At 38.1% G+C, this 27,511-nt stretch overlaps 1 protein-coding gene across 3 annotated transcripts in view; it reads right to left on the bottom strand.

The window, feature by feature from the left end:
* LOC121090606 (LYR motif-containing protein 2-like) overlaps positions 1-27,362 on the bottom strand; it is a 106,675-nt gene extending 79,313 nt beyond the window's left edge. For 2 of the 3 annotated variants that reach the window (XM_040599303.1, XM_040599304.1), the window contains exons 1-18: positions 27,143-27,355; positions 21,277-21,503; positions 20,438-20,662; positions 18,780-18,887; positions 18,508-18,700; positions 16,375-16,587; positions 14,949-15,080; positions 13,324-13,427; positions 10,993-11,107; positions 8,575-8,768; positions 7,345-7,426; positions 6,472-6,567; positions 5,295-5,407; positions 4,616-4,764; positions 4,438-4,498; positions 3,653-3,864; positions 2,084-2,187; positions 898-1,042 (exon numbers count right to left, since the gene is read on the bottom strand). In XM_040599303.1, the coding sequence (XP_040455237.1) occupies positions 898-1,042; positions 2,084-2,187; positions 3,653-3,864; positions 4,438-4,498; positions 4,616-4,764; positions 5,295-5,407; positions 6,472-6,567; positions 7,345-7,426; positions 8,575-8,768; positions 10,993-11,107; positions 13,324-13,427; positions 14,949-15,080; positions 16,375-16,587; positions 18,508-18,700; positions 18,780-18,887; positions 20,438-20,662; positions 21,277-21,503; positions 27,143-27,241 (2,572 nt within the window). In that variant the 5' untranslated portion in view covers positions 27,242-27,355. Of the gene's footprint in view, positions 1-897; positions 1,043-2,083; positions 2,188-3,652; positions 3,865-4,437; positions 4,499-4,615; positions 4,765-5,294; positions 5,408-6,471; positions 6,568-7,344; positions 7,427-8,574; positions 8,769-10,992; positions 11,108-13,323; positions 13,428-14,948; positions 15,081-16,374; positions 16,588-18,507; positions 18,701-18,779; positions 18,888-20,437; positions 20,663-21,276; positions 21,504-27,142 lie in introns of all 3 variants that reach the window. The other variant, XM_040599305.1, reaches the window with a different exon arrangement.
* Between the last annotated feature and the right edge of the window lie 149 nt (positions 27,363-27,511).

The following is a 27,511-nucleotide window of genomic DNA, read 5'->3' as shown; positions in this document are numbered from 1 at the left end:
CTGTAGAGAACACACCAATGTTTTGGTTATTGCTGAATTGTGCTGGCACAGCCTCAAGGCTTTCTCTTTTTCTCTCCCCTGCTCTCCCTCCTCCAGCAATTAGGCTAGGAGGGAGCAAAAGGTTGGGAGGGAACACTGTGGGGACAGCTGGCTGACCCAAACTGGCCAAAGGGATGTTCCCTACCATATAATATCATGCTCAGCAATAAGAACTGGGGTAGAGGAGGCAGGGGTGGTGATTTTTTTTTTCCCCAAGGTGGCTGCTGCTTAGAGACTGGCTGGACTTTAGTCTGTTTGTGTGAGCTGGTTAGTGACTGCCTTTGCATCACTTGTTTCACATGAGTTTTCTTGCTTTTACTCTCCACTCATCCTGCTGAGGGGTGATGGGGTGGGAGGAGCAAGTGAGCAGCGTATGGATGCTTACCTGCTGCCTGGGATCAACCCACAACAACTCAGAAAAAGCAAAAGAGTTGTACACTTATTTCTAGCTGGAGAATATATTCACAGGATCAGTGAAAGATAATTACTACAGCAGCAACTGAACCTCATGTCCCATGCCTTTATCCATCTAGCTACCTCAATTTTATTTAAAAAAAAAGTTACATGCCTTGAATAGTCTTTAGAAGCAGTACTTACTGAGGGCACTAAAGAGCTTTGCTCCTTTTAGAGTACAAAAACGCAAACCCTACATCTGGCATGCTGAAATCTTCTGAACCACAGTGAATTAAAACTCCCACTTCTTGTATAAAAGTATGAAGTCTAGAAAGAACACATTATTCTCTTCTGCACACGCTCATTTTGGTGGTAAATATTCTCAACTTATTTTCTGCCATATATGATAAAGAATTCAGCTAACTGGATAGCAAGACATAGCATAAACAAGCACAGAAACAGTACCTGTGTCTCCTCTGTCTAGTAACACCAGTGACCCAGATGATCCTTCCAATAAACCACTCAGGCACTCCAAAGTCTCTGCTGCAGCCAAGTTAATCTCATCCAATAAAATCCACCCTCCTTTTTTTACTGCTTGTGCCAGAGTACCCTAGAAGTAAGATCAATTTGTTAATTATATCATGAGCAATGCTATATCAACAGAAGCATCTGTATACTGGAAATACTTGTTTTGCAGCATGTGGGTTGATTAGACAAATGGCAATTTCAGACCATTTACAGCAACAGCAGTTTTATTGCTCTCCCTCAATAACAGCGATTATTTTGCAAACTGCAGAAGTCAGACAGTTATCACCATTATCAGCTGTGATTTACACTGGCTCAAATATAACAGAATTAAGATCTCTTATTTGTACAATGCTACCTGTCAGTGACATCCATCACTGTGGTGCATAAGCTTCACTGACACCACTACAAGAATAAAGACAGTTAAAGAAATCCAAAGAAGAAAGCAATATTATGTTCCTTAAGGAACTTTATCTTATTAATTAAAACTATACTTAAGTCAGAGGTTCTCCAACTATTCATACAGGTATTTTTTAGAAAGAGGACTGGTCAACATTTTACACACTTTACACAGAATTTGAGCACATATATTCAGTCTAATATGGTGACAAGAAACAAGCATGCATAAACCAACATAGTCACCCCTAATCACACAATGTCATTAGAATATTGTATCATGAGTTTGAAACATTTCGAAAAATCGCTTCTAGATAAAACAGCATAGCTTCTTAATATTAAATCCTTCACAAAAATCCCTAGGCAGGAGCACGTCCTCCTGGAAATTGGTCAAGATGTTTTTTTCTAATCTCATATACTTGAAAAGATATGGCATACTGCTGACACTCTTCAATCATACCAGTCCTAATTCCTATTATACAGCACTGAATTACTGTGTGACCACAAAACACTCTCCCACCCTGCATTTAACCACCACGTCCCTGAAGCATGCTGCTTCATTCATTCCACAGAGTTATCATGGAAATAGTTTTACTTCACAGCAGGATTCTTGTAGGAATAGGAAGCTATTCATACATTACTGATTACAAATAATAATAATAATAATAAAATACTAATTTAAATGCTTCTCCTTACTCCTCCTATCATCAAAATGCAAATTTCTACATACCTCAACAAATGCAAAGAGAAGAGCATTTTCTGTCATTTTCATCTGTTGATGAGCATGATTCAGTTTAAGACCAAATGCCTCCCACTTCTCCCTCAGCGGTGAGCCTGCAAGCAGAGCAAATTTTAGCTGGTACCATCAGAACAATAGCACAAAAAGTGTTTAACAACAGTATTTTAATCAAGTTGTTTCAAGCAGAGATACAAGAGTAAGCTTGACTGAGCAATGAAAACATTCAGGTTGTACAGATGATATCTCATGAATTAAAACAAACAAAACCCCCAAAATTAAGTTTTGCTGTGGTTTTTTGTTTTCAATTTAGCTGAACACTACTGATATGTGGGTACAAATAATGTGCTATTCATTCCAGCATGTTCTAGCTTAGGAACAGATAGTTGTGCTGCTCTTGGTTCCAGCATGGCTGTTACCACTCTCCTAATTCTGAGACAGACATCTCAGAAAAACAAATCAAAAATTACAAGCCTTATGACAGAACACATTAACAACGAACACTTTAGTATCAGTAAAAACACTGTTGCTTATCAAACAACATTATTTACTATTGCACTTACTTCAATTATTTGTTTAAAGCTACAACCTGAGGTATATGCAGAATCACAATGACTTAAGTTGCTAGCTTTGCAATTTACAGATTTCAGCTTGTTTTTATTGTAGGATTGTCAACACTTGGAAGAAGTGGTCTTTAAAACTTTTTTTTACATTTGCGGCCTTTTATTTTAATATCTGCATATTCAAAAGAACCAGTTAAAAGAAGCAGGGAGACAAAGTTCATAATTAAGTTTACTTCAACTTTTTACAAAAGCTACAACTTCACTTGTTCAGCAAGCCTAGAATCAGAAACCACTCCACAAAATACCAACATTGCCTCTGTCCCAAGTGGGTAGTGAAGTACAAAACAAGAAAAACTGTTATTTGGAGACAAAACCACAGTGAAACATATTAAAGCACTATGCAAGCCAGCATCACTGGCAGTAAAACCAAGTCATCAGCAAGCTCTTGTAAGTCATTACTACCCTAAGAGAGCTATTACTTTGTGTTTGGGGTTTTTGCTTTTTTGTTTTTAAAGCAGGGTCTAGAACAGACCCAAGGAAATTCCAGGAGTGAGATAAATTAAGAATACATTCACACAGAAGACTAACACAAACAACAAAAACTGTTCATCCAGACCACAAACCAATAAATGCTGAGTGGAGATCAGATGTTAAGGGCACCATAGGTCAGACAAGTCAACCTTCAGGCTGTCAGACATAGCTATCTGCAGGGATGAGCTAGAAAAAAAGAGAGGAAAAAACCCCAACCCCAAAAACCCCAAAGAAAAACCAAAACAAAAACCCAACCACTACTCTAACAGTATTGTGAATGTTTGAATGTCTTTATGTAGACACAGATTGCATTTTTCAAAACCAGAAGAAAGGATGTCATAAATGATGATAAAAACAAAAAACCCAACCATAAACAAACCCAAATTCAACAAAAAAAATTCACCAGCATACCTACTCTTTGCAATGGTTCACCATTAATGATGTGTATTTGATCAGTCTGAATTCTCACCTGATGCATTTTCTTTTGCTTCCTTATTAACAGCAGATTTATGAATATGCTGCATTAGTTTTAGCAGATCATGCCAACGTTTCTGCCTGTAGCAGGTCTGAATGTGTCCCAAGAATGTCTGATTTTTCTTCCTAGAGAATGTCTGAGAGAAAAGTTCTTCAAAGGACTCTCGCAGAGGTAACCAGATCAGCTTGTTATCCACAGGCTTATAACTGAAGAGAAGCAAAAGAATAATTACTTATTTGTGACACAAGAACTAGCATCTGTGAACTAAAAAACAAACCCAAACAAAAATACCAACAAACCCCCAAAACAAACCCAAAACAAAAAACTGAGTTACTGAAACAACACTGAAGGAACTCTGACTTCCCCAGTTACATCAGTGATGTAAAATTGCACATATTTAAATGCACCTTAAGAGGCAATCTTATAAAGACAGGACCACCCTGTTAAGTCAAATACTTTTACTACTACCAACCAGTATGTCCAGTGAATATTTCATTGTATTTATATTGAACAGCTTAGCCATTTTTAAAGAGACATTGGGTTGTACTTTTAAATGACTTCATCACATACACACATGTGCACACAATTCAGTGAAACTGCCTCTGTTCTTCAGCAAGGACAACAAGGTTTCTCCATGCAAACGTGTTTAAGACATTTATGCTACATGAAACAGGTGTCTAAGAACAATTCTTTAACAACACAACAATATTTGTTAGAAGCTTGTTCCAATACTGCCAATTTGTTATGCAGAAGGCACAAAACAGTAGTCAGTGACTCACCCCCCTAACAGATCTGCTGTGTCACTTTGTTGGTTCATGTTGATAACCCTCAAATGGTGTCCTTGAAACAGAAATAGAAAGCACAATCAACTTGGGTTTGGGTTTTTTGTTTTGTTTTGTTTCTTTGTTCTTTTTAAAATCACCTTCCTATAAGTTACAGTCTTCACACTTTATTTACCAGTAATATGCGCAAGGTACTGAACAGTCGAGGTTTTGCCAGTTCCTGTTTCACCAACCAAAAGCACAGGCTCTCCTTTGACAACACAAACAGCAAGCTGTTCAATCAATACTGCAGATGGCCGTGTGGCAGCAAAGGTTTGTTTTGCTCTGAAAAAAACAAAGCAAGCAACTAAAAACCAGAATTTACCAAGGAGCTTGTTTCAAGAGGAGTGAGTGGTTGAATTTAGTTTTTTTTTTTTCATTGAAAAAACAGGTTTGGGAAAATATAGTTCCAAGATATCCTTATAAGATACTTATTTTTCTCAAGATACAACCTAGAAATTCAGGTTTTCCAAAGAAATTCCTGTTCAGTGGAGTTACTGCCACATACTACAAAAATCTCCCTTTACAAAGATAAATTCATCAAATCTTGTAACAGCAGCTGTGGATCCACAGTGCTTTGAAGAAACTAATTCAACAGAAGCTGAAAATCTCCATGCTTTGACTGCCAGAAGTATGATGCAGACAGTCTTGAAGATACACAAGGTAAGACTTAGATCACAAGAGAAAGAACTCATCACATTCCTTTCATTACAGTGAGAACATCCAAATTCCACTTTTTAAATCCTATGACTTCCCATCTATTCTATTCCACCACAAAATATTTTGGTTCACGTGGAAACTACCACATATTCTACCTTTGTACAGTGAGAGCCTGGGTTTGCTTCTTCATGAGATGCACTCTTCCGACAGAGACTTCTTGTTCTCGTATTAGAATTTCTGGTTTATAGAGTTCACAGAAGAACTCTACCTGTGGAGAAAACATCAACATTTCCAATACTGATGTTGTAGGCAACATCACACTAAGAACACCCATGCTATGCTACCAGTATTACTTTGCAGCAAGCTAACTTTTCATGGTAAGATTTTAGGTTTTGCAGGTTTTACATACTCATCACCTAAGACGATCACCTTCTGAGGACCTCAGAAGTGTTATCGCATGCACAAACAATGTCTTTCCATTTAATAACTTGGTAATGGGTCTATGTCTATGCCATTATATTTCTACTTCATCTACTTCCATGGTAGTTCAACTACATAAACCTGAACCTGGAAACAGTTATCTTTAATAATCAACAAACATCCCTCAAAAAACATCTTGTGTAAACATGGATATTTTGCCCTTGGCAGAGGACAATACACTCCTGTATTGAAACAATGTAAAGTAAGAACAAACAGAAAAATCCATAGAAGATTCAAGGATCCACCTGTCCGCCCAGCTGGCAAGTTTTTCCATCTTAAAGTAACAAAGGAGGAAATTTTCTTTGCAATCAAACTTCTATAGTCAGACATAGCTGACAAAGTAATGATTTTGTGTAATTCAGACATTTATATCCCACACTATTAATACATAGACAGTTCCTAAGCTCTAGAGAGAGACTCGATTTTGGAATCAACGATTACAGAACAAGTAGTAAGGAAGATGATGTTTCTTTCTGATCTCTTCATTTAAGTGATTAAATTCACTGTAACCACCAAAGAAAACCCACATTCTTTACTGCTCTATGTATCTAGCAGTATCAGGTGCTTAGGCAACAGTGCCTTTGTTCCAGCTGTGACCATTCTTTTGCCTAATGAGGCCATTTGCAATCTGAAACAGGTTCACTGGAACTTTCAGAGAAGAAAACATACCTGAAAATAAACAGGAGGAAAACATAGATCCTGTGATAGTACAGAGAGCAAAAAAAGCATTTGGAACAGAGAGATGGGCATAATTTTATGAAAAATAGCAGAACACATTCAAATTGATCACTAGAAAAATTGCAAGTTATGGAATATTACCAATAAACATAAGTTAATTATAGCTCAACTTACCTTTTTTTTGGAAATGTTTAATTTACTTCCAATAACTTTTGCAATTTTCTGTCTGCTCCCTTGGTTGGACAGCATAGCTGTGAAACAGTCCAATGCCTGTCAAGGGTAAACCAAACCAACTTCTTCAATACCAGTTTTGTACGATATCATCTGACAAGCGCCATATCTCAATTTACACGAGCCTGAATCCAATCCAGCCATGGTAAATAACATTATTTCACTGTCCGCAGACTGAGTCAAACAATGGAGTTCAAAAGGATCTAATAAAAACTTCTAGACTCTATAGTGTAGTGGATTTCTACTGAAAGAAAAAAAACCTTTCAGCGCCCAGTCACAGAAGCTATTTTTAGACGAATGGACCAAAACTGAGAAGGAAGCAATGTTGTAAGACCTCACGCCTTAGAACTACTTCTAACTGATGCACACCTGAAAAATTCCAAACCTGGAATATAAATTATGCATAGGAAAGTAGGAAAGAAGCCTCCTATTACAAGAAAAAGGAAGATTTAAAAATTTTACTCTTAGTCATATGCGATCCACACTATCAATTAAAATTACGTTGTAGCATGCTGTTGATATGACAGCAGTAAGTCTGGATTGGCTTTCAGCACATTACCGAAAACAAGTTTCCCAGTAGTAAGGAAAGCCTCCAACAGATGCATCATAAAAGTTCCAACTATAGTCCAATTGCTTCAGATAAAACTAAACATCAACACATTCACTAAACACATAAGCATAACATAAAAAACCTAAACATAAACACATTCATTAAACATAAACTAAACATCTCACATTCCCAAACAGATTATTTTAAGATATGTGAGACAATGCTTGAATTTGGGTAAGCAATTTCTGGATCAAGTCTTACCGCACCTCCTGAAAAATATTCACTGCTGTTGTTGAAGAATTGCTGTCGAAGTTGTAAGCAATCCTGCCGCACCAATTTAGTAAGTCTCTAAAAAGAAAACCAGAAAAAATTTTGTACAATCAAAACCAAGCCAAAAACACACAGTATCTTCTTTCACGTTCAGCTTCGGTCGTTATATTATCTTCTGGCAATTGCAAATTTAGTTGTTGTGCAAGTTGTACACGGGAAGACACATATAAGTAGGGTGCTAATTCTGAAGAGCAGCTGAGCACATAAAGACCAACAGTGTTGCTTTCAGATACATTGCTTAGAAAAAGATAATACATACTCTATTAAACCATAAAGTAATTACCAAATTGAAAAAATTCAAAGCAGCAAGCTCTTCATCCAGGAAGATATAAAACCCTATTTTTTCAAGATACTGAAAGATACTTTCAAGACAAGCATGTGGGTGTTTTCTACCACTTTTCAAGACTCCTTATCAACAATAAAATTTTAAAAGACAAGAAAAAGGAAACATCTAATCCTAGGAAAACAACTGCTGTTTCAAAACTAGTGGCATTCTTATGCTTCAAAAACATTAGATACTACCCACACCTAGTATTTACTGACTAGTTCACAAAGCACTTACTGGTTACAGAAATGCCACATGAGTAGAATTAACATTTGTTATGTGACTAAGAAATAACTGAACACGAAGCTGCATTTCGTCATAAAAATTCTGAAATTAATAGTACACTATAGATACGATTATTTTCAGTCATCTAAGTTAGAATGCTGTGTCTAATATGAAATTATCTAGATGAGCAAATATATACTATTACTGAAAACATCATGTGCTAGCTCTTGTGAGAACATTATATAGTCCATTTCAATTCTTAGCTAGAACTGATATTTTGTGTTAAAATGAACAGAAAAATAATTCATATGGCTTGATACCAAATTAGCAGCACATATGACAAAAGATACACTTTTTCATCACACCCCCCACAAAAGGATAGCAAACAGGAAGTCCTAAATAATTCACATTGAGGTTTTTTTATAACATAATCATTATTTTCAAATGAAAAATGGATTTTCCCAGCTTTTATGAAATTCCAGTTTAATTGATCAAACTTTTATCACTATTTAAAAAAAAACCAAAACCCAAAAAACAAACAAACAAAGATAAATCCTTCTATCTCTACAGCTAGATGACTAAACTTCCTTCAAATAAACATATAAGAAAAGGCAACCTTAGAGACAGTTCTCTTCCTTCCAGATTTGGTTTCTTATTTTCTGATCTTGATTCTGATGAGTCTTCTGGTATGTGCCTGGAGCCAGAAACACTGTTTTCTGATGCCTGATACTTATCTCCTGTAAGGTGAATGTAAATGTCTAGCAAGTGATCGGTTACAAGAGCAAGGCTGGGGTATCTCCTTTGAAGAACCTGAAAAAAAAAATTAAAAAGAATAATTTAAATCTTTAGCACCAAAAGTAAACCATCAGCCCCCCAGTTTTCACAGAATATACTTCAATAGATACTCAAGCTAGCAAGCTGCGCAAACCCACCCTCTTGGAATCTCTCATATGAAGAAAATGAAAGTTATTGTGATTGGCATGATATTGATTTGGATGTCAAGAGTTAATTTTGTCAACTCAACTCTACTACAATTAATTTAATACAGTTGCACAAGTACCAACAGTAAGAACAAAAAGTACATTCAACCTTATCTAAACTCAAATCATGACCATACAACTTTACAACTGATAACAAAAGTTCTTACCTCCTGTCCTTTTTATGACTGAACTTTTTTTTTAGAATTCAAGTTGTCTATTCACTGTGCTGACAAAGACACATTAAGGGACTAATTTTTCTTCTGTAATTTCCTTTCAGCTCAGTTCTCTCCACTAAAGTTTGCCAACCAAAATTATTGCTTTACCAAAATAAGCTTTTCACAGATACAGGCCAAGAACACTGGTCCTACCGTGGCAGACTGGCTTAAGACTACACAGAAGAACACGAGTCTATTTTCAAGAGAAGAACATGGGTGTTTTCTACCACTGTCTCTTCTACTACTACAGAATTTTACTACTACTACAGAATTCTACTACTACAGAATACACAGCCTTCAATTTATGTATTTTTGTGACTTAGGTTACAAAGTTACAAAAAAGAACAGCAAGAACTTAGTGGTGACACATTTAGCACTGAAGCTTCCTTTTTTCTTAAGGTTTTGACATTCAAGTTTTACTTCAATCCTGACCCTTTCTGGAGGTCGTCTTCAACATCAGTTTGGCCTGATAGCCTTTTTGAATACTGCAGCTGTGAGCTTCCTAGAATTCCTGGACACATTAATCTATTTGCAGTAGAAACAACCACAGCACACAAGCACGTATCTCCAGCAAACTGTCTGCAGAGGCCTTCCTATTAATCTACTTGATTATCCTCCAACAAAATCCACAAGTATAAACTAAGTGCTGTTCTTGCCCCATTCCTGACAATTAGCTGACAACAAAATGGAAAAAGACACAGATATTTAAGATCAACCATAACTGTGCTGGCTGCTGAACAAATCCCAAGGAGTGAAGGAATACTACTGAAAGTCTGTCTTCTTCATCCTAGAAAATACAGAATTTTCTCATCAACTCCTCTGCTAGAGACTATTCACCCGTTTTTCCCTTAGGCAAGGCTCTTTTTAAAAGCAAATCCTATTCTGAGCTTCATATCACAAAGAGAATCTCTATAGAATTCCATTTTCATTTAAGCCCAGGGCTTCTTGAACGTTTTGAAGGACTACACAAAGCAAACACTTCCTAGAGATGTTAACAAAAGATGTCAATAGAAACAGTTACTTGTAATTGATAATTGACCAACTATTTTTCATCTCAAAGCTTAGAAGTCACGATCAGAGTAAGCTCAATTTTTTTTCCTTTTTCTCTGGTTTTAAATCTGTAGACTACAAAATGGCAAAATATTTTGATTCTTAGACCAATTCAAAGCAGAACTGTGTTTGTGAAGGCGAGTTCTAGGAATCTTTGCCCAACCCACTTAAAATTTTCCTGATCTTAGAATTATTTAGGTTGGAAAAGACCTTTGAGATCATCAGATCCAACTGGTAACCCAGAATTGCCAAGTCCACCACTAAACCATGTCCCTAAGCACCACATCTACACATTTTTTCTAAATGCCTCCAGGGATGATGATTCCACCACTTCCTTGGGCAGCCTGTTCTAATGCTTGACCACCCTTCCAGGGAAGAAATTTTTCCTGACATCCAATCTAAACCTCCCCTGGTGTAAAAAGAAGCCATTTCCTCTTATCCTGTTGCTTGTTATCTGGGAGAAGAGACCCACCCCCACCTGCCTACAGCCTCCCTTCAGGCAGCTGTAGAGAGCGATAAGGTCTCCCCTCAGCCTCCTCCTCTCCAGGCTAAACACCCCCAGTTACCAGGTGCTCCTCGTAAGACTCATTCTCTAGACCCTTCACCAGCTTCGTTGCCCTAAAATGATGAACTGCCCACCATTTACTTCAAAATTGGCAGGATAAATCTGAAATTATAAGTATGTATTGTGTAACCTGGGAGATAAAAATCAGTATCAAATTTATTACTGGAAAACATTTATTATATATATATAAAATTATTCACACACAATAGAGAAACACATCATACCTCCTTGAGTTCTTCTTTGCTCATGCTGTCCAGATGTATTTTAGTCCAATATTTGTCCAAAAGAGCAGCATGGCTGCTTTGCTGCCTGTACCAACCTCCACCACAACTGAATATCCTAAAATCAAAACAATATGAAGAAACACACCACACTGTGTCTTGCTGAAGAATTCAACAGAATAAGCAGCTGTTATCAGTGCTTTTTCTGCTGTAGTACCAAATCTCCTAGAGATACTTGCAGAAAGATAACTGACAGTAAGTTTTTCAGAAGCAACGTACAGAACACTTTGTAAAGAGAGAAGCCTGACAGAAGTAGCCTGGGAAATATCTTCCACAGATCCTAAGAGGTCTGTGCTCTATTGCAGAGATGCAGGAAAAGCAATGTCCAGTCCCTGTCCCTCCACAGTCTTTCCTGATTATTTTGCCTCAATCTTCAGGCTCACAGTCTTTTCAATTATATATTTTGTTCCAGTTTTGTTGTTTCTTTTTTCGTTGCACAAATAACTATGCAGCCACGTGTTTATACTGACTGTGCAAAGTGTTAGTCATTGGGTTTGTGGTTTGCTTCTTATCTTCTGGTGTTTTTTTGTTTGGTTTTTGGTTGTTTTGTGGTGTTTTTTAATTAAAATAATATTCCACAGCTGTAAACTGCAACAGACTTACTGAATCTGCTCTTACAAGCCCAATGGAAACTATAATTTGCTGCTATACAAACAGTTGACCACTGTGCTGGTTTTGGCTGGAACAGTTGATTTTCTTCATAGTGACTGGTATGGTGCTATGTTTTGGATTTGTGACCAAAACTGTTGATAACACAGGGATGCATTAGTTATTGCTGAGCAGTGCTTGCACAGAGTCAAGACCTTTTCTGCTTCTCACCCCACCCCACCAGTGAGCAGTCTGGTGGTGCACAAGGAGCTGGGAGGGGGCACAGCTGGGACAGCAGACCCCAGCTGACCAAAGGGATGTGCCATACCGTATGATGTCATGCTCAACATATAAAGCTGAGGGAAGGAGGAGGAAGGCAGAGGGGACATTTGGAGTGATGGCATTGTCTTCGCAAGTAACCATTATGCATGATGCAGACCTGTTTTCCTGGAGATGGCTGAACACCTGCCTGTCAACAGGAAGTGGTGAATGAATTCTTGATTTTGCTGTGCTTGTGCACACACCTTTTGCTTTACCTATTAAACTGTCTTTATCTCAACCCATGAGTTCTCTCACTTCTACTCTTCTGATTCTCTCCCCCATGCCACTGGGGGCAGGACCGAGCAAGTGACCGTGTGGTGCCTAGTTGCTGGCTGGGGTTAAACCATGACAATCAAGTATACAGAAGAAGAAAATCTTAGGAGACGAGGCAACCAAAACAGAGTGGGATCCAAAGACTCAGTTCCAGAAGAAACGGATCAGATAAATAACAATAATAATAATAAAAAAAAAATTATGGAAGGAAGACAAAAGCAGAAAAATTTGTTAAAGGTTTTGAAGGAAGCTACAAAGCATTTGAAAAGCATGTACCCATTCTGCTTCTAGATATCCTTACCTTCAATCTTGATACAATATTATGTCTTAATACACAAGAAGACATTTATAGACATCTGATGCATGAGCCATTGCTACAGTGAAACTGTCAGGGACAATACCTTCCATTTTTTTCTGATTAGAAAACATTACAAACATCCACAAGACTTTCACAAATCAGATTTTCTTAAAAAAAATGTTTATTTCTTTTTTTTCATTAATCCCAAATAAAATAACTTTATCTTACTTATTATAGATGCAGGGTTCAGTTAAAATGGTTCATGAAACTCTTAAAAAAACCCCACAACCTTCCAGGGGAAACACTTATATAACTGCTCAAGGAGGTGGAATAAAAAAAAAAAAAAAAAACACGCAGAAAACTAACCATTCAGTAGTCAGACTACCAACTACCCAAAGATCAGCACAGCTAAGAATTATTTTTACACAGGTGCTGTTAAAACTAGCAAGTTAAGACACTTTGTGGATATCTATCATAAGCCTTCTTCACACAGTAAATTCCTGAGAGTAGTGTTTTGTTTTGGAAAGGGGTGGGTTTTGTAGGGTTCCCCCCAGGAAGTTTCATTCCTTCAGCCTTGCTGAAGTGACCTTTCTGTACAAAGGCTGGATTCACCCAGCAGTAATATAAGCTGCCCTAAATTTTAAAAATCCCTTTCACAATTTCTAAGGCTTCTATTATTTGTTGAACAGAAATTGCTAAAACACTGCTGCTCAAGTACCTTGAATGCTTCCTCTGTCTTTGATTTTAAAATAGGACATCCATGCTTTTAACCTCATTTAACTTTACAAGCCTACCTCCTGGTTGCAAAAAACTGGAATCCCGATGCTACTTTTAAACAGTCACCACGACCAGGAATCAGCAACTCTCTTTTTTCCAGAAGAGGAATCAGCACAGAGATCTGAAGAAGAGAAGAAAATTTATAAAACTTTTTTGTGTGTGAAACTTTAACAGACAGCACACCCATTCAAACTCATTTCACATTGGAGATGCTAGACCATTTACACCGAGCACAACTACATTGTTAGCAAATGTTGTTCCTGCAGACTGCGCTTCCAAGTGACACTAACAAGAATTGCAGAGTCCCTCGTAATTTCAATCAGCAGTAGAAGTCACAGGTGTAATGCTTACCTATCTTCTTTCTCCTGTATCCAGATTTAATAAGAGAATGGAAATTACAGTCTTTACACTACAAGTCCAAATCAAAACTATTTCTTTTGAGTTGCCAAATGAAGTATTAGACACTTGCATATCAGAAGCCTTATTTTCTTTATCTGCCTGAACAAAGATGACCTGCATCTCAAAGATTTCATTCTCAAATATCAGCATTTTCCACCTTATACCCTGGTATCCCCAGGAAAATTTAGTATCTGTTTAAAGAATCTATTTTTCCATGCAGAAGGACAGTAATAATAATGGAAGGAAAAAAGGGAGATAGGACCACAATGACCCCTCAGCACAGGAGGCAGCAAGTACAGGGACTTTGATATGGAGAAAGGAGACAGGATGCCTGCAGGGAGGACCTGAAGAAAGGGAGAGATGAATGCAGGACACTACTACCCTTCTCAGGGCATCCTTATGAGTGCAATGAGCGGAGTCCACAGAAGCAAATAAGTGCATGACCCTCTGGCAGTGAAAATTGTCTAGTATATACAAGCAGTATTTCTTGGCTTTCTTATAAATTCCCTATATTTCAGAAGTCTAGAACCCAATGAACAAGCTGTCAGGTTATTTAGTCACACAAAGGATGCTTTACAGAACAGATATGAAAGAAAACCACTATCTGTGGAACGTTCAGCAAGCTTATACAGCAAAACGTCTCTATGACATTGTTCTTGCAGAAGACATGCTTTCAGCAACCATTACTTCAAAAAGGAAGGATGACAGTCTAACTAGTCGTTCTGGAGCTGGAAACAGGAAATCTGTTAAAACCTATACTGCTTAATGTAACAACACATTTTTAATATCTAAGCCAGAGGTAAGAAAGGTGTAAGAAAAAAAAAACACAACCAAACAATATAAAACAAAAAACCCTACACAACAAAACGCTAAAAAAAAATATACCTTATTAACAGCACCACTTTAATACAATGACAGTACTCTGTGGTGTTTGGGACCCTTTGTTTTCTTCAAATATTTAAACGTGATTTAAAAGACACGTAGCTCACTATCAGTGTCAATCCAAAATCTTCAGAATGAAATCTGGCATGAATGGCAGTGTCATGACTACTCTAAAACAATGACAAAAACTAATGCCATATGCTAACACATGAACAAAGACAGACAGGTTAATTCTTTCTAATCCCTTTTAAAGTGGCATTATTTTCAGCATGCTGCTGCAGAACTCATGGTGATTAGACTGCAGAAATTACTAGTATAGGCCTTAAGACCGGTACCTTACAACCAGCATGAACCTACGTACCACATCCAGAGGAGCATAATCAATATCCTCCAGAAGTATCCAATGACCTTTGGTAACAGCTTGTGTCAAGGTTCCAGGCTGCCACACAAACTCCCCCGGCACATCTGTACAACGATACATACCAAGCAGCGTCTGTGACAGAAACAATCAGTAAATTAGAGACCTGTTCATTACATCCCTTAAAAACTCGGGAGTAAAAACTTAAAAAAAATGACTGAAGCTGATACATAGGTAACACTTACTTAACCTGCACATTATTAAAAAATCCATCTGGTAATCTGTGCTCAGTGTTATGCTTTTTTAAATTAAGAAGAAAAATTATCATAGATGTGGAAAGGTGAAACAACCGAAACCTAGTAATTAAAATAGAACCAGGTAATTGGAAGTGAACTTACAGAGCTGTGCCACCATAATTAACAATCAACAGTAACATAACAAACTGTCTAGGGTTGCACTAAACATTGGTTTACATTTTTGAAAAGTCTGTGACTAGGCTAATAAGAGGAATTGTAAATCAAGTTATTCAAAGATTCAAAATCACTCAAGTCTTGCTTCTCCAAAAAGTTCTAACTTCTACATTTAAGCATTCCTTAAATTATTAAGTTTATAGTTTCACTGTTACATATTTTGTACCTTGAATTTTACCACTTTTTATTAATATGGTGGTCTTACTCATGTATATATGAAGATATTCCTGTGAAGAACAGTTGTGAAATGGTGAAATCGGCTGTTCTATACAAATAAAGAAGGTGCTTATGCATGCTAATAAAAACCTTCAGATAGCACTTCTGGTAGATACCAACCACACTGGAAAACTAATTAAGCCAAAACCCATAAATCAATTCAAGCTCGAAAGATATATATGCAAAACCAGAAGAATGTGAAATTATCTTCACCTCTGGTTTTGTCACTACAGGTAGAGCTAGACTGCTATTATTTAAGTTCAAGTGTCCTCAGCATCACAGGATATTACTTCATCTCACCTTTACTGCAAAAAATTGGCATCAGATTGAACTGATTACTAGCTCACTTAAACTGAAATAAAAGTGTCCATACAGCCTTTGGCACCAGCTTGTGTAATTCTAGACTATTTTTTTTCTCCAATGCAAATCAATTTTTTTAATGGAGAAAAAAATAAGTAAATAAAATCAATAGGGCTCTTCCACACAGAAAAACCTGATAAAGCATAATACGAACGAAACAGAAACAGCACAATTACTCACAGAATTTAAGACCTACTCAAGCTTAACTGTGACTTTTCTTCACATTTACTTATCCTCATCAATAGTAAGACCAATACTACAGAGTTGGGTATTGTGGGGTCTTTGGGCAAAAAGTTTAACATTATCTTATTAGAAAACTAAGTGCATGCTTTAAGTAAAAATTACGTCTGATCATCCAGCCATAAAACAACTTCATAAGTTACCTTACTATCAGTTTGATCCCCAAGCTGGACTTTCAAAATATGAGGAGGCTTTGCTCTTCCCGTAACAGCTGCTAAATATTCAATTAAAGAAGTTTTGCCACATCCTATTGGTCCTTCTAATAAAACAGGGCTCTGATATGCTACAGCAATAGCAAGGTTTTGAAGATTTGTGAAGACAGATTCAACCAAAACAAAGTGGCTGGTGTCATTTTCCTGTTCAAACATAAAATCCGAGTTACAACACTGAAATTGTTACTTTTTTTACAGATTGTATAACAATTAGGAAAGTGAGTCTGACAACTAGAAAATTTTGGCCTGCAGATCTGTCAACACATATCAAATAAAATACAGGGTTCTAAAGCTGTATTTAATGACAGTACTTAAATAGATTTCATCAGAAACTTATTATAGGTGAAACACTTAATAGAAGTATATGTACAATGTATTCCCAAAGGAAGTTCACACTAAGATGTCAGTACAGGCATAGTAACTATTCAATCATAATACACGTCAATCAAATACAATTTGCAATATAAGTGAAATTAAGTCATCGGAATGGATCCAAATCACAGGACAAATCAAACAGCAGTTAGATTCAGACGATACAAGTGTGAATATTAACTGCTGTATTTACTTCTTTTTGCACAGGCCAAAGCATAAGATCATTAAACTCAGGGCATGAAAAAGAGAGATAAATTCAGTAAGAATTATTTTCTTTAAAATGCAATGAATGCACTTTATTGAACGGTAATTAATCAATGCTACAGATACTCTCTATGTATTACAACTCTACTACAGTCACTTATATATCAATATACAGCACAAAAATGAGTGCTTTCCTGCTAAAAGGTGCAGAGAAAAGAAAAGAAAGTACATACTGCACAGAAACAAGCGTCTTGTATTTACGTTTCATCTTCTTTTCAGATATAATTTCGTGTACTTCTCTGGTAATAATGCTAGTTTTTAAGAGCACCTGCTTTCCCCTCAGTTTGCTCCTACCTCTTTGTCAGACCTCCTCAGCTGTTAACTGGAGGCTTATCCTGTGGCTATCAAAAAAATAAAAGCAAGCCTTTTTGGAAATTCTCTCCTTCCTCATATACTAAGAGTATTTTTTCAGCAATCCAGTTTATAATATGGCCTAGCTTCAGCACAGCTGCAGGAGCAATGACACTAAGTAAGAATCTCCTTAAATATCTCTTCCATTTCCCCTGCTGCAACACATTTCAAAACAGATACTCAATCCTGTAAAAAAAGCTAGAATATAGCAAATTCAACTACAGAAGTTGTGAGGTGGGGGTGGGAAGGAATTTGGGAAGTAATTTCTTTCCTTGCTTCTGCTAGTCAAGGAATTCTGACCATTGGTAGTCTTCATTCATTTCTTTCTTCACTGGTACGTTTTTGTCAGTGTTGCAAAATTAGATAGAAATACCCAGCTAAAACTGTACCTAAATGAGAAAACCAGTCAAGAATACTGGCTGCAGCTACGAAGAACAACCTGCACACTTCAAGATGAAAGCCTCTCAAGAGCAAAAAGGTTAAATACTGTTTGCTCAAAAATGTTTATGCCTTTAATGGACTTCCTAAAAACTTTAAGGGACTACATTCTGCATTACATTTCACTCAAGTGGAGAAAGTAAGTTCTTGCTCACTTCCTCTCTCCTTTTTCTGCCTTCTAGAAGAGTAAGTAGCAGCCTTGTTTTCTTTTAAGAGAAGAACTAAGAATATGCTTGCAGAAAGACTGTTTATAAGAAATCTGTATAGCACAAAAAACAGCTTCATGTAGGTTAAACAAACTGTACCAGATCCTGGCTTTACTCAGCTATGGAATACCACCCTAACTTGGACTGCAGATACATGTATTTTTGGTAGTATGTGTGTAAGAACTGCTACGTTAAGATAAAATGAACAGCATTATCACACCTTTGTTGCTTCATTCCACTGCAGAGCTTCCTTGCAACATCTGTATCATGCAACACTAGCTTACAGCACACATCAAGAAACTAAAGATACTACAAGGTCATGTGTGTATCTCAATACCATTTAAGCAGGAACTATTCACCACATTTAGGGATTCAATCAAATGAAAAAGCATAAAAAGTACAAACTTAACCCTCTTAAACCTAGGTTACATACCTGCTCTTCAGAATCAAGTTGTAGTCTAGGCAGCACAATACCACATACAGATACTACATTTGCAGAGAGGTCGCCCAATACAATATGTCCTTGTGTATACTGCAGTTCTTTCTCCTTTTGCCAAAATGAGGAGTCTGGATTGGCCAAAACAAGGGCTTGCTCCACTTTCTGCAGCTGAGATTCTTCTAGTAGCCTGTGAAATCAGTGTTTATTTATTCAACTGAAAGTCATCAACAAAATTAAATAGTGTTCAAGATTTTAAAAGTTCTTACTTTAGTCTGAAATGTATCAGCTCCTCAGCACTGAATATTTTCTTCAGGAAAGATAATTTATGTTCATCATTCATGCATGTAACCAGAGCAAGACAGTTTGAAGTATACCTAAAAATTATATTTAGAACATAACATGTCAAAACTGTCTTAAGAGATTTAGTTTGACAACTGTCATTTGCAAACCAAAACATCAAGTTTGGAAAAATACACTGAAAATTTTCTTACTAAAATTATTTTAGTGCTGTGCTTACCATTCTGTAAGATTAGACAAATATCTCAGAATTGAAAAAAGCAATTCTATCATGGCATACTTTACCATTTATACACCAACTTGCTAACCTTTCTCTGAAGGACTGAATGATCAACAGAAATATAGTAAAGGACAGCACTTTCCCAAATAAATGAAGGTTAATGTATGAGACTATGAAAATCAGGTTTTCTTTGCCTGGCTTCTTTTTCAATTTCTACCATCCCCCTTTCAAAATTGCTTTCCATTTCATGCTATTTCTAAAATAACCATAACACAATGAACTCAAGACTAAGTGCCAAAAGAAGCCAACTCTTAAGTCTTCACTTCATTACTACAAAAAACTGTTTTGCAACAAAATGACATTCAATACAAATCATAAACCACTTCTCATTTATTTTATCACTGTTTTACCTTCCAAGAACAAAGCTTTCAATGACTTCAAGGGTGGAGAATGGGGAGAAAAAAAAGAGTTGCCAGAAGACGACTGGTTCAGGACAAAATTTAAAAGTCAGCTCATTTACTTAAGGTTATTAGCTGAACACCAGATAAACCAATTCCAGTCAATGAAACATAAATTCTATTCCTTTTTCTAAGATATCTAAGTGTATGTCACCCTGAAGAGCTTCAGCAATGGCTGATAGGTTTGACATCACTATTGTTCCTGCCCTTCCTAAATTATACACCTAATTTTAAATGGTGTGTTACTAATGTAATTCTGAATTTATCTTTAAAAAACACGAAGACTATTAAAGAGCTCTTCTTAAATAAATATGAGGCATTATCAATACTACCACTCACATAACTAAGGCAGATCATGTGACTACGTTGAAGCCCTTGCAGGCAGACACCCAACATAAAACATTTAACCAAAACCACATGCAAAGTTTGCAACAAGGCCAGTTAGGAAGCATAGCTTAAATAAGCCAAGCTTTACAGTGACCGAGATGGTTTTCTTCTGTTGCTTGTATATAGACAACTCAGTAACGTGTCAATGCAGAATAGTATAACATATCATCGTGACATAAGTTAGAGTGAGAGTAGGTCCATCTCCACTTTTTTCTAGGAACACATGCTAGAATGCATGCAATACACAACAGGCTTACAGTAGAAGTGAAGTGATAAATTCACCATCTCCCATGCATCCAGCTTGGGTAAACTGAAGTTATTTCAAAAGATTCTCCAGAGCATAGCTTTAAGCACAACTAAGAGTTAGCCTGCATTTCACTCTGTAATACATCACCACAGGTTTCAAACGATCACCTAAGCAGCACTGGTACGGATATCAGCAGCACAGATTTTGCTGGTATTATTTGAAGATTCTTTTTTACTTGGACGTGAACATTGTTAAATAAAATTCAAGATACAGATACATCTTTTCAATGGAGAAGATCTGTGGGGTTTAACTTACCAACGGACTAAAGTGTCATGACTCCTGAGAAGTGGAATACACACGCTCCAGTCCCATAATTCTCGGAAAACTGATGGCTCCTTTTGTAAAAATCTATAGGCTGCCTCCATGAGGTCCCGTAACTTCATTCGTCTGCGCCCATATCGGACTGTGTTTGCATCTGAGCTCTCCAGGAAAAGCCTCTGGAAAACCGGTGATGTATTTTCAAAATATCTTAAAGCAAATCTTTAGGAGAAAGAGACAGAGAAAGAGATGAAACAGACATCAAAGCCAGAGGAAAGGAAAAGATGGCACTAACAAAAATGTCAGGACAGAGGTCCTGAGACAGTAACTGACAGTATACTGAGAACTAAGGCCTATATTTAACTTCATCAACACTTGGGAAAGCCAACCAGTTCAGCAATCAGCTGACAACATATACTTGACCTTATTAGAAATCATTAGTTAATTATCAAGGAGAAATAGTGCAGCCTTTGGTGAAATCTCTTTGATTGCTCTTGTGTACTGGGAAAGTAATACTGATTCCTACTTACATAGCTTTGTATTCTACTGGCCTACAGGTCTAATCATAAATGCAGAGATTTTGGTTGTGAGCAATTTTCATGCCAGCTGTTTTGCTTTTCTTTTGATCATTAAGATTAACATCACATTAGATCTTACAACAAAATTTAATTTTAAGCTGTGTTTAAGACTTGCGTTTTCCAAATCATTCTTTCAATTCAAAACACATCTGTTATTGCAGGAGACAATCCAAATTGTAACACCACCTCTCATCACTGTTGAACACTGACAAGCATTCCCTAAGCTCAAGTGCTGCGCAGAGACATTACATTACTCACGGCAAAACATCAGGGTGGTTAGCAACCAGCTTGCTCATCGCAACACACAGCCTTTCATGCCGATCATGGTTGATTTGGCCACCAGCTTTAATGGCTTCTGCATTTCTTTCCAGCAAATCCAACAAGATTGGCCGAACTTGACGGCCGATCAGTAGAGTACATTCTTTATCCAGTAATAACTGTGCTAAAGCATCAAGGATGCATTGCCGATCCTGCTGAGTCCAAATCTAGAGGAATGGAAAGTAACAACAGGTTTTAATGGGAACTGATTTGGACTTTTAGTATCAGAACTATTCATGCAGGATTTACAGTGAATTCTACAGGAATAAAACTTTCAAAAAACCAGAAGAGAGTCCAAAACTCCCAATGGAAGTACTTACTTGATACAGCTCTCCATATTTAAAAAACTTGGGTAACAGAATGAGCGACATGCAGAATGACACACTAAATAGGAATTACAAAAAAGTGCCAAAATCCTAAATTGTATTTTACAGATGAAAGATAAGACAAATAATTTTAAATACTTTTTTAAAGAAAAAAAAAATGGGAAAATGTTGTAACAACTAATACATCTTTATTAATAGAATTCCTGCTGATTTTAACAGTTCGGTCTCACGAGAGCCACAACACATCTAAGAGTTAGAGTTCTTAAAAAAAGTTTGAGTTGCATTATATTCACTATCTCTCTTTAAAAAAAGAACCATTCAGTCAATCATGATTACAGCCTTTGTTCCACATTCTTCATAGCAATTATAGCGAGCAATGCTCTTGACAAGCAGCAGCATGTATTCAGTTTTGAAGTTGAGATTATTTTTTCTTACTTTTATATAAAAATGGAACTTTTGTGTAAAACAAAATATTAGGCTTTAAGATAGATGGAAAACATATTCACATCTGCGAGGAAAAGAAAGTAAAACAAAAAACTCAACACCCCCCCCAGACTCTCCCTCACATCCCCCTCAACCTTCTTAACTTTGTTACTGAAGAAAAACAACCCATTTCTTGTGTCTTATGCTTACATTTCTCTGGTCTTTGAGCTCACGTTATTAGCCACCTCCGTGATGTTTAGTATATAATGCAGCATAAGTAATTCTGATTTGTGACAAATCAGGATTATGAATTTGCATTGTAGCAGTTTTGCTCTTAACTCTGACGCTCCACTCTCCCCCTAGCCTTGCTGACTGAACCCTTATCCTATCAAGACTATTTTATCTTTCTTGGCAAACAGTGGTAAATACAGCTAGGCAAGGCAGCTCTCAAAACAAAATAAGCACTTACTAAAACTCCTACAGAAATATTCTGTGATTCAGGCAGTCTTTCATTTTAGCAAAATGTGCAGCCAATTTCTGCTTCTCCTAGACTTTTGTTAGTCAGGTAAAACCTTCTCCTGAGGCTGCAGATAGGATGCTTCCATTGTTACAAGTAAGACTGCAGAGGTCCTACAGGTTGCCTTTGAAAAGAGTGACCTCCTAAGCTTACACCACTGTCACGCATACTTGTTCAAGTTCCTTGGGTCTCTTTCTGAATTTGGAAATATATTCATTCCCTAATAGCACATTAAGAAATCAGGGAAACTGCAGTATATACAATACAAACATCAAAACCACCACATTAATTGCAGCAGTTTATTACGTGCTTTGTGTTTATTTTTATGAAACATGATACAAGTTTATCTTCCTTTCATCCATGAGATCAGCATCAAAAATAATTTTAAAAATGGAGCTGAAGGTCTGCATTCATCACAAAGCAAACAAGACACTGTTCATTAGAAAGGATCAGATTCTGAGTGGCAAAATGATTGACAGGCTGTTCAAAGGCAGCAGGGCTCCAAAAAATTGAAGAAAGTCCACTGTAAAAAAAAGTATCTTCAATTTCCAAATCAATTACATCTTTCGCTACCCAAACAAGGCACAACAGGGTGCTTAATTTTTTAACCAGAGCTTTCAATATCAAATAAACAGTTAACAATGGTAAGAATAATGTGACTGACTCAGTAAAATTCTGTAGTTACATGACTGCTCTACAACAAATCCATTCTATTACCAATTTTGTGAGAGCAAGCAGTTTTTTAATCATCGTGTGCAGTACCCTTAGGATATATAAAACTGTTCAAAAACCACAGTGGCAACATTCTCATTCTACATAGAGACTGTTCATTTGATTTCAGAGCCTTTCAGAGTGCAAATTAAACATTTTATGGAAAAGAAGAATACTGTCCGAGGGCATTTTAACTAAAAGTTGCTTTCTGAAATACCCAGCTTCCTCAATCAGTAGAAAAGGACAGCTGATCTGAAAATATTTAATTCTAATGTTCAAACCTGGGAGAGTAAATCTACACCCATGGTTCCAAAGAGCTGCATTAAGAAAGCATCACAAAAGACTGTCCCTCCAAATATAGAATATACACACACATTGTGTATTATTAACAAGAGACACTAAACAGAAGCACAGCTAGGAATGAAACCTGGAGTCAAACATGATCCCAGTTGCTCTTCTAGCAGTATGTTGCATGTTTCTTCCCAATCTGGACAGTACATTTACTCAGTGATCACAAGATACGTAAGTGTTTATAAAGAACCAGCTTAATCCAAAACCCAAGATGACAAAAGGATCACAGCAAGAAATAATCTGGGCTCATGTGAAATTATTGTGGGTCACAGGTGTTTCCAACAGTGTTACACCATACACAGATTTAACAATGGGTTACTTCCAAAGAGGGAGGGTGTAAGACCCTGCGTGCGCGTAGGAAATACTTCTTTCCCTCCAACACAGGAACACAGGTTTTCAGCATTGTTCCCTCATACTACCAGTTCTACTGCACAGCAATCAATCTGGCAAGATGATCCAAATTAATCTTTCTTTTAAAGTGTTCCACTGGCTGGAAAAGTTGAAAGAATTTTCCACATCAACACATTCACTGGGTTCAGGGTAGGAAAAGCAACAGAAAGCTGCGGCTTGGCCTTGGGAACAGGCAAAAAGAAAACAGAGTAGGACCACTCTTTTTGGCAGATGTCCAGTTCAGTAAGATAAAGCAGAACATGAGCCTGCACTCTTCTTATAACCCACATACTTCAAGAAAAAAAAAAACAACAAAATGACAGGCGGATATACAGTCTCACAAGAACAAGATGGCTTCAACCACCTGCAGAACAAGCTGTAACTTCCTACACCTCCTCCAACAGATTGCATTTGATAGAGTTGGATAGATCGCTCCTTCAAGGATGGTGCGAATGTTCTCTTTGACTTTGCATCAGTGTATTTATTAACATACTGCCTCCCAAAAATCACAGCTCTTAAAAAACTAGAAGCAGAAGATGATGAGAATATACTCCAGGATGGAGGCAGAAGTACAGCATACCTTCCCTTATTTATAATACTACATGATATAAAGCCTAACTAATCTTTCAAATAAAAAAACTGAAGTCATATTTTTGGAACAAACCAGTCTACCTTAGTTGCCAGGATGTCAGAATGTTCTTCTGACAGCCAATGAGTAGCTGGCTGAATTTGGGACAGCTAGGTCACCTTTCTTTTTTCCCTCCATTAAAAAAAATAAAATAATAAAAAAAAGAATAGAGGAACTTCTCAACATCAAATGCAAAGACTGAAGGGCTATTAATAAGAGCTTGGAATTATTATTAAAACAACTTTCACTGCTACATAGAAAAATGAAAGGCAAAGTGAAGAACGCCAAGCTAAAACACTGACAGAATAGAACAGGAGATCCATAACAGCATGCTCGAGATCTCCAGTTCACTCAGGATGGTTCCACAGCCTAAATAGAGTAGATATTCAATAGGTCAAGTTTTTTTACTTAGATCTTCCCATAAATGCACAGTGGCAGATATGAAGAGCAGAAACAAATATTTTTGCACTAAAGTTCTATTCCTACTAGCATTTTAACCTTGACATTAATGAACTTCTCTACTGAAATTACACCATTACAGGGAGCCAAAATACATGCAATTACAGAAAATCTGCATTTGGAATTCTACACAGGAAGATGTTCTGATTCAAACAGACCTTTGATAAAAGCACATTTCAGCAGTTTGTGGAACCCTACTGCTTACACAGTTTGCTTAAATTATCCAAAAAATAGACAGGAAACAGACTTTTGAAGAGCTTTTCATCCCATTTTCCTCATTAAGAACACACAAATTTGCTGTACCTCTGCAGAGTTAATGGTATACAAATACTCTACAGAAAAAGCTCTATTTCTATTACATACTGAAGTACAGGGAACAAGATCTTCCATCACCACAGAAATGATGCCTTACTAGGAATCTCAAAAGACTGTTCTTTACTTCACTGTTGTGGGCAAGTTCCACTCCATTATGGAATACTGAAGAATTAAGTTGCCAGAAAGACACAGTGAAGCTGCAGAGAGTTCTGTATTCCCAGACGCACGCTTTTCAAGTTACATACAAATCAACCAGTAGGAAATCAGGTAAGATGACTGAAGTCAGTCGTTGTTTAGTGGAAAGATAAGCCTAACATGCTTCCAGATCTGTAGCTTGCAAATAGTAATTCAGTTTTCTAAAAGAACATGTCATTGTTCATTAATGTGCTGTTCCAGACTCTCTGTATATAATCACCCTAATAATTTCCACCTTGCAAGAGTTTGAAATCCAAAGTATATCTCAAAACAGTAGCCAGAAGGGAAAGAGCAGTTTCTTTCCCAGACTCAGATCTTGGTGACTCACTTCTGTTTCACCGCTCCATCTGCTGCCTCACACACCTGCATCGTCCCCATCTCTATTTCTCAGCTGTTTGTCTTGAATAGCAGCTCTTCATCACTGTTTTCCACCAATCAGCATCAACTCCCCGATGTAGGAATACATATATTCATTTCAATTTCACTTTGATGCCATGATTTGCAGCGACAGAAGAAAAAGCTGTCTGCCTACCAACAGGGAACCTTGACTTACAGTATGAAAGCCTTCCCCAACCGTAACTATGAGACACTAATTCAGATTGAAAGCCAGTATTCTGAAAAAAACCCGATGATTCAGACTTTTCATTTTCAAACACTGGGACAATCTCCCAGACACTCAAACAGAAATACGGATTTTGAGTCCCGAAGTATGTATACAACATAGAGGCTCCAAAAGCTTTGTCATTAAAATTATTACTAAGATAATAGCTGATGTGTTGATAGCCTATTATTATTATGCATTCCAGTATTTCAGAGGCAGAAACGAGCTAGGCCTAAACTCTCCTAGAAGGCAGGTATACTTTTCACCTTAAGGCAGCCAAAGCATGAAAACACAGAAGACAGGAACATGTTTCCAGTATCACTGTGATTTAAAAAAGGGACGCACACCCTAGAAAAACCAGTTCTCTGTCGTTTTACCCCACATGCTGGTTTAAGGCGATTAAAGAAGGCCTCAAATAACATCAGGGTAACATGCTGCAGCTCAGGGACTAGATACCGTCTCAGTGCCTGCTAACAACATGCCATCTCTCGCTATCGTGCCTTCAGAGTCACCTCACGAGGCACGGAGGACACCCAAGATTTTAACTCTGGGGCAAAATGCCTCCTCAGGAAGCGCAGCACGAGGGGTGCCAGGGCACCGGAGGGGACCCACCTCGCAGGGCCCCAGTCGCACAGCCCTGCAAGGGGTGGGAAGGGGAAGATACCGCAGCAAGACAGAGAGAGAGCGGATCGCTGCTCCCGGAGAGCGGCGCCGCCAGCCGCCCGAGGACGAGGGGGCGGGAGGGCGCCCAGGCGGCGCGGGCGGCAGACGACGCTGCCGGGAGGAGATGGCGGCGCGGGAGCGGGCGGGGGTCGCCCCTGCGAGGCCCGCCCGGCGGGAGGGAGGGCGGACGCCTGGAGGCTGCGCCGAGCCCCGCGCCGCACACTCACCTGCTTCGCCAGGAACCTGCTCAGCTCCGCACTGCTCTTCTCGTTCCTGCGCGCCACCAGCTGCAGCGGCTCCGCCAGGCGGAACCGCAGCTCCGCCATCTCCCGCCGCCGGCGGGGCGCGGGCAGCGGCTGGGGAGAGCGGCGGGAGCGGGGAAGGGCCCGCGTGCCCAGCCGCCGGCAGCACAGACCGCGCGGCACGTGGGCGCGGGACGGACGCGCTGCGCAGCGCCAGCTTCCGCCTCGCCGCCGTCGTCACCCGCCCGCGACACCGGGAAGCGCCGCCGGTCCCCGCCTCTCACGTGACGGTGCCCACGCTGAACTACGGCCCCCAGCATGCACCGCGGCGCGCGGGCACCTGCTGCATGCTGG

This window comes from Falco naumanni, chromosome 6, assembly GCF_017639655.2.
Source record: "Falco naumanni isolate bFalNau1 chromosome 6, bFalNau1.pat, whole genome shotgun sequence".
Lineage (NCBI taxonomy): Eukaryota > Metazoa > Chordata > Aves > Falconiformes > Falconidae > Falco > Falco naumanni.
This window is presented reverse-complemented; position numbering and strand designations above follow the sequence as displayed.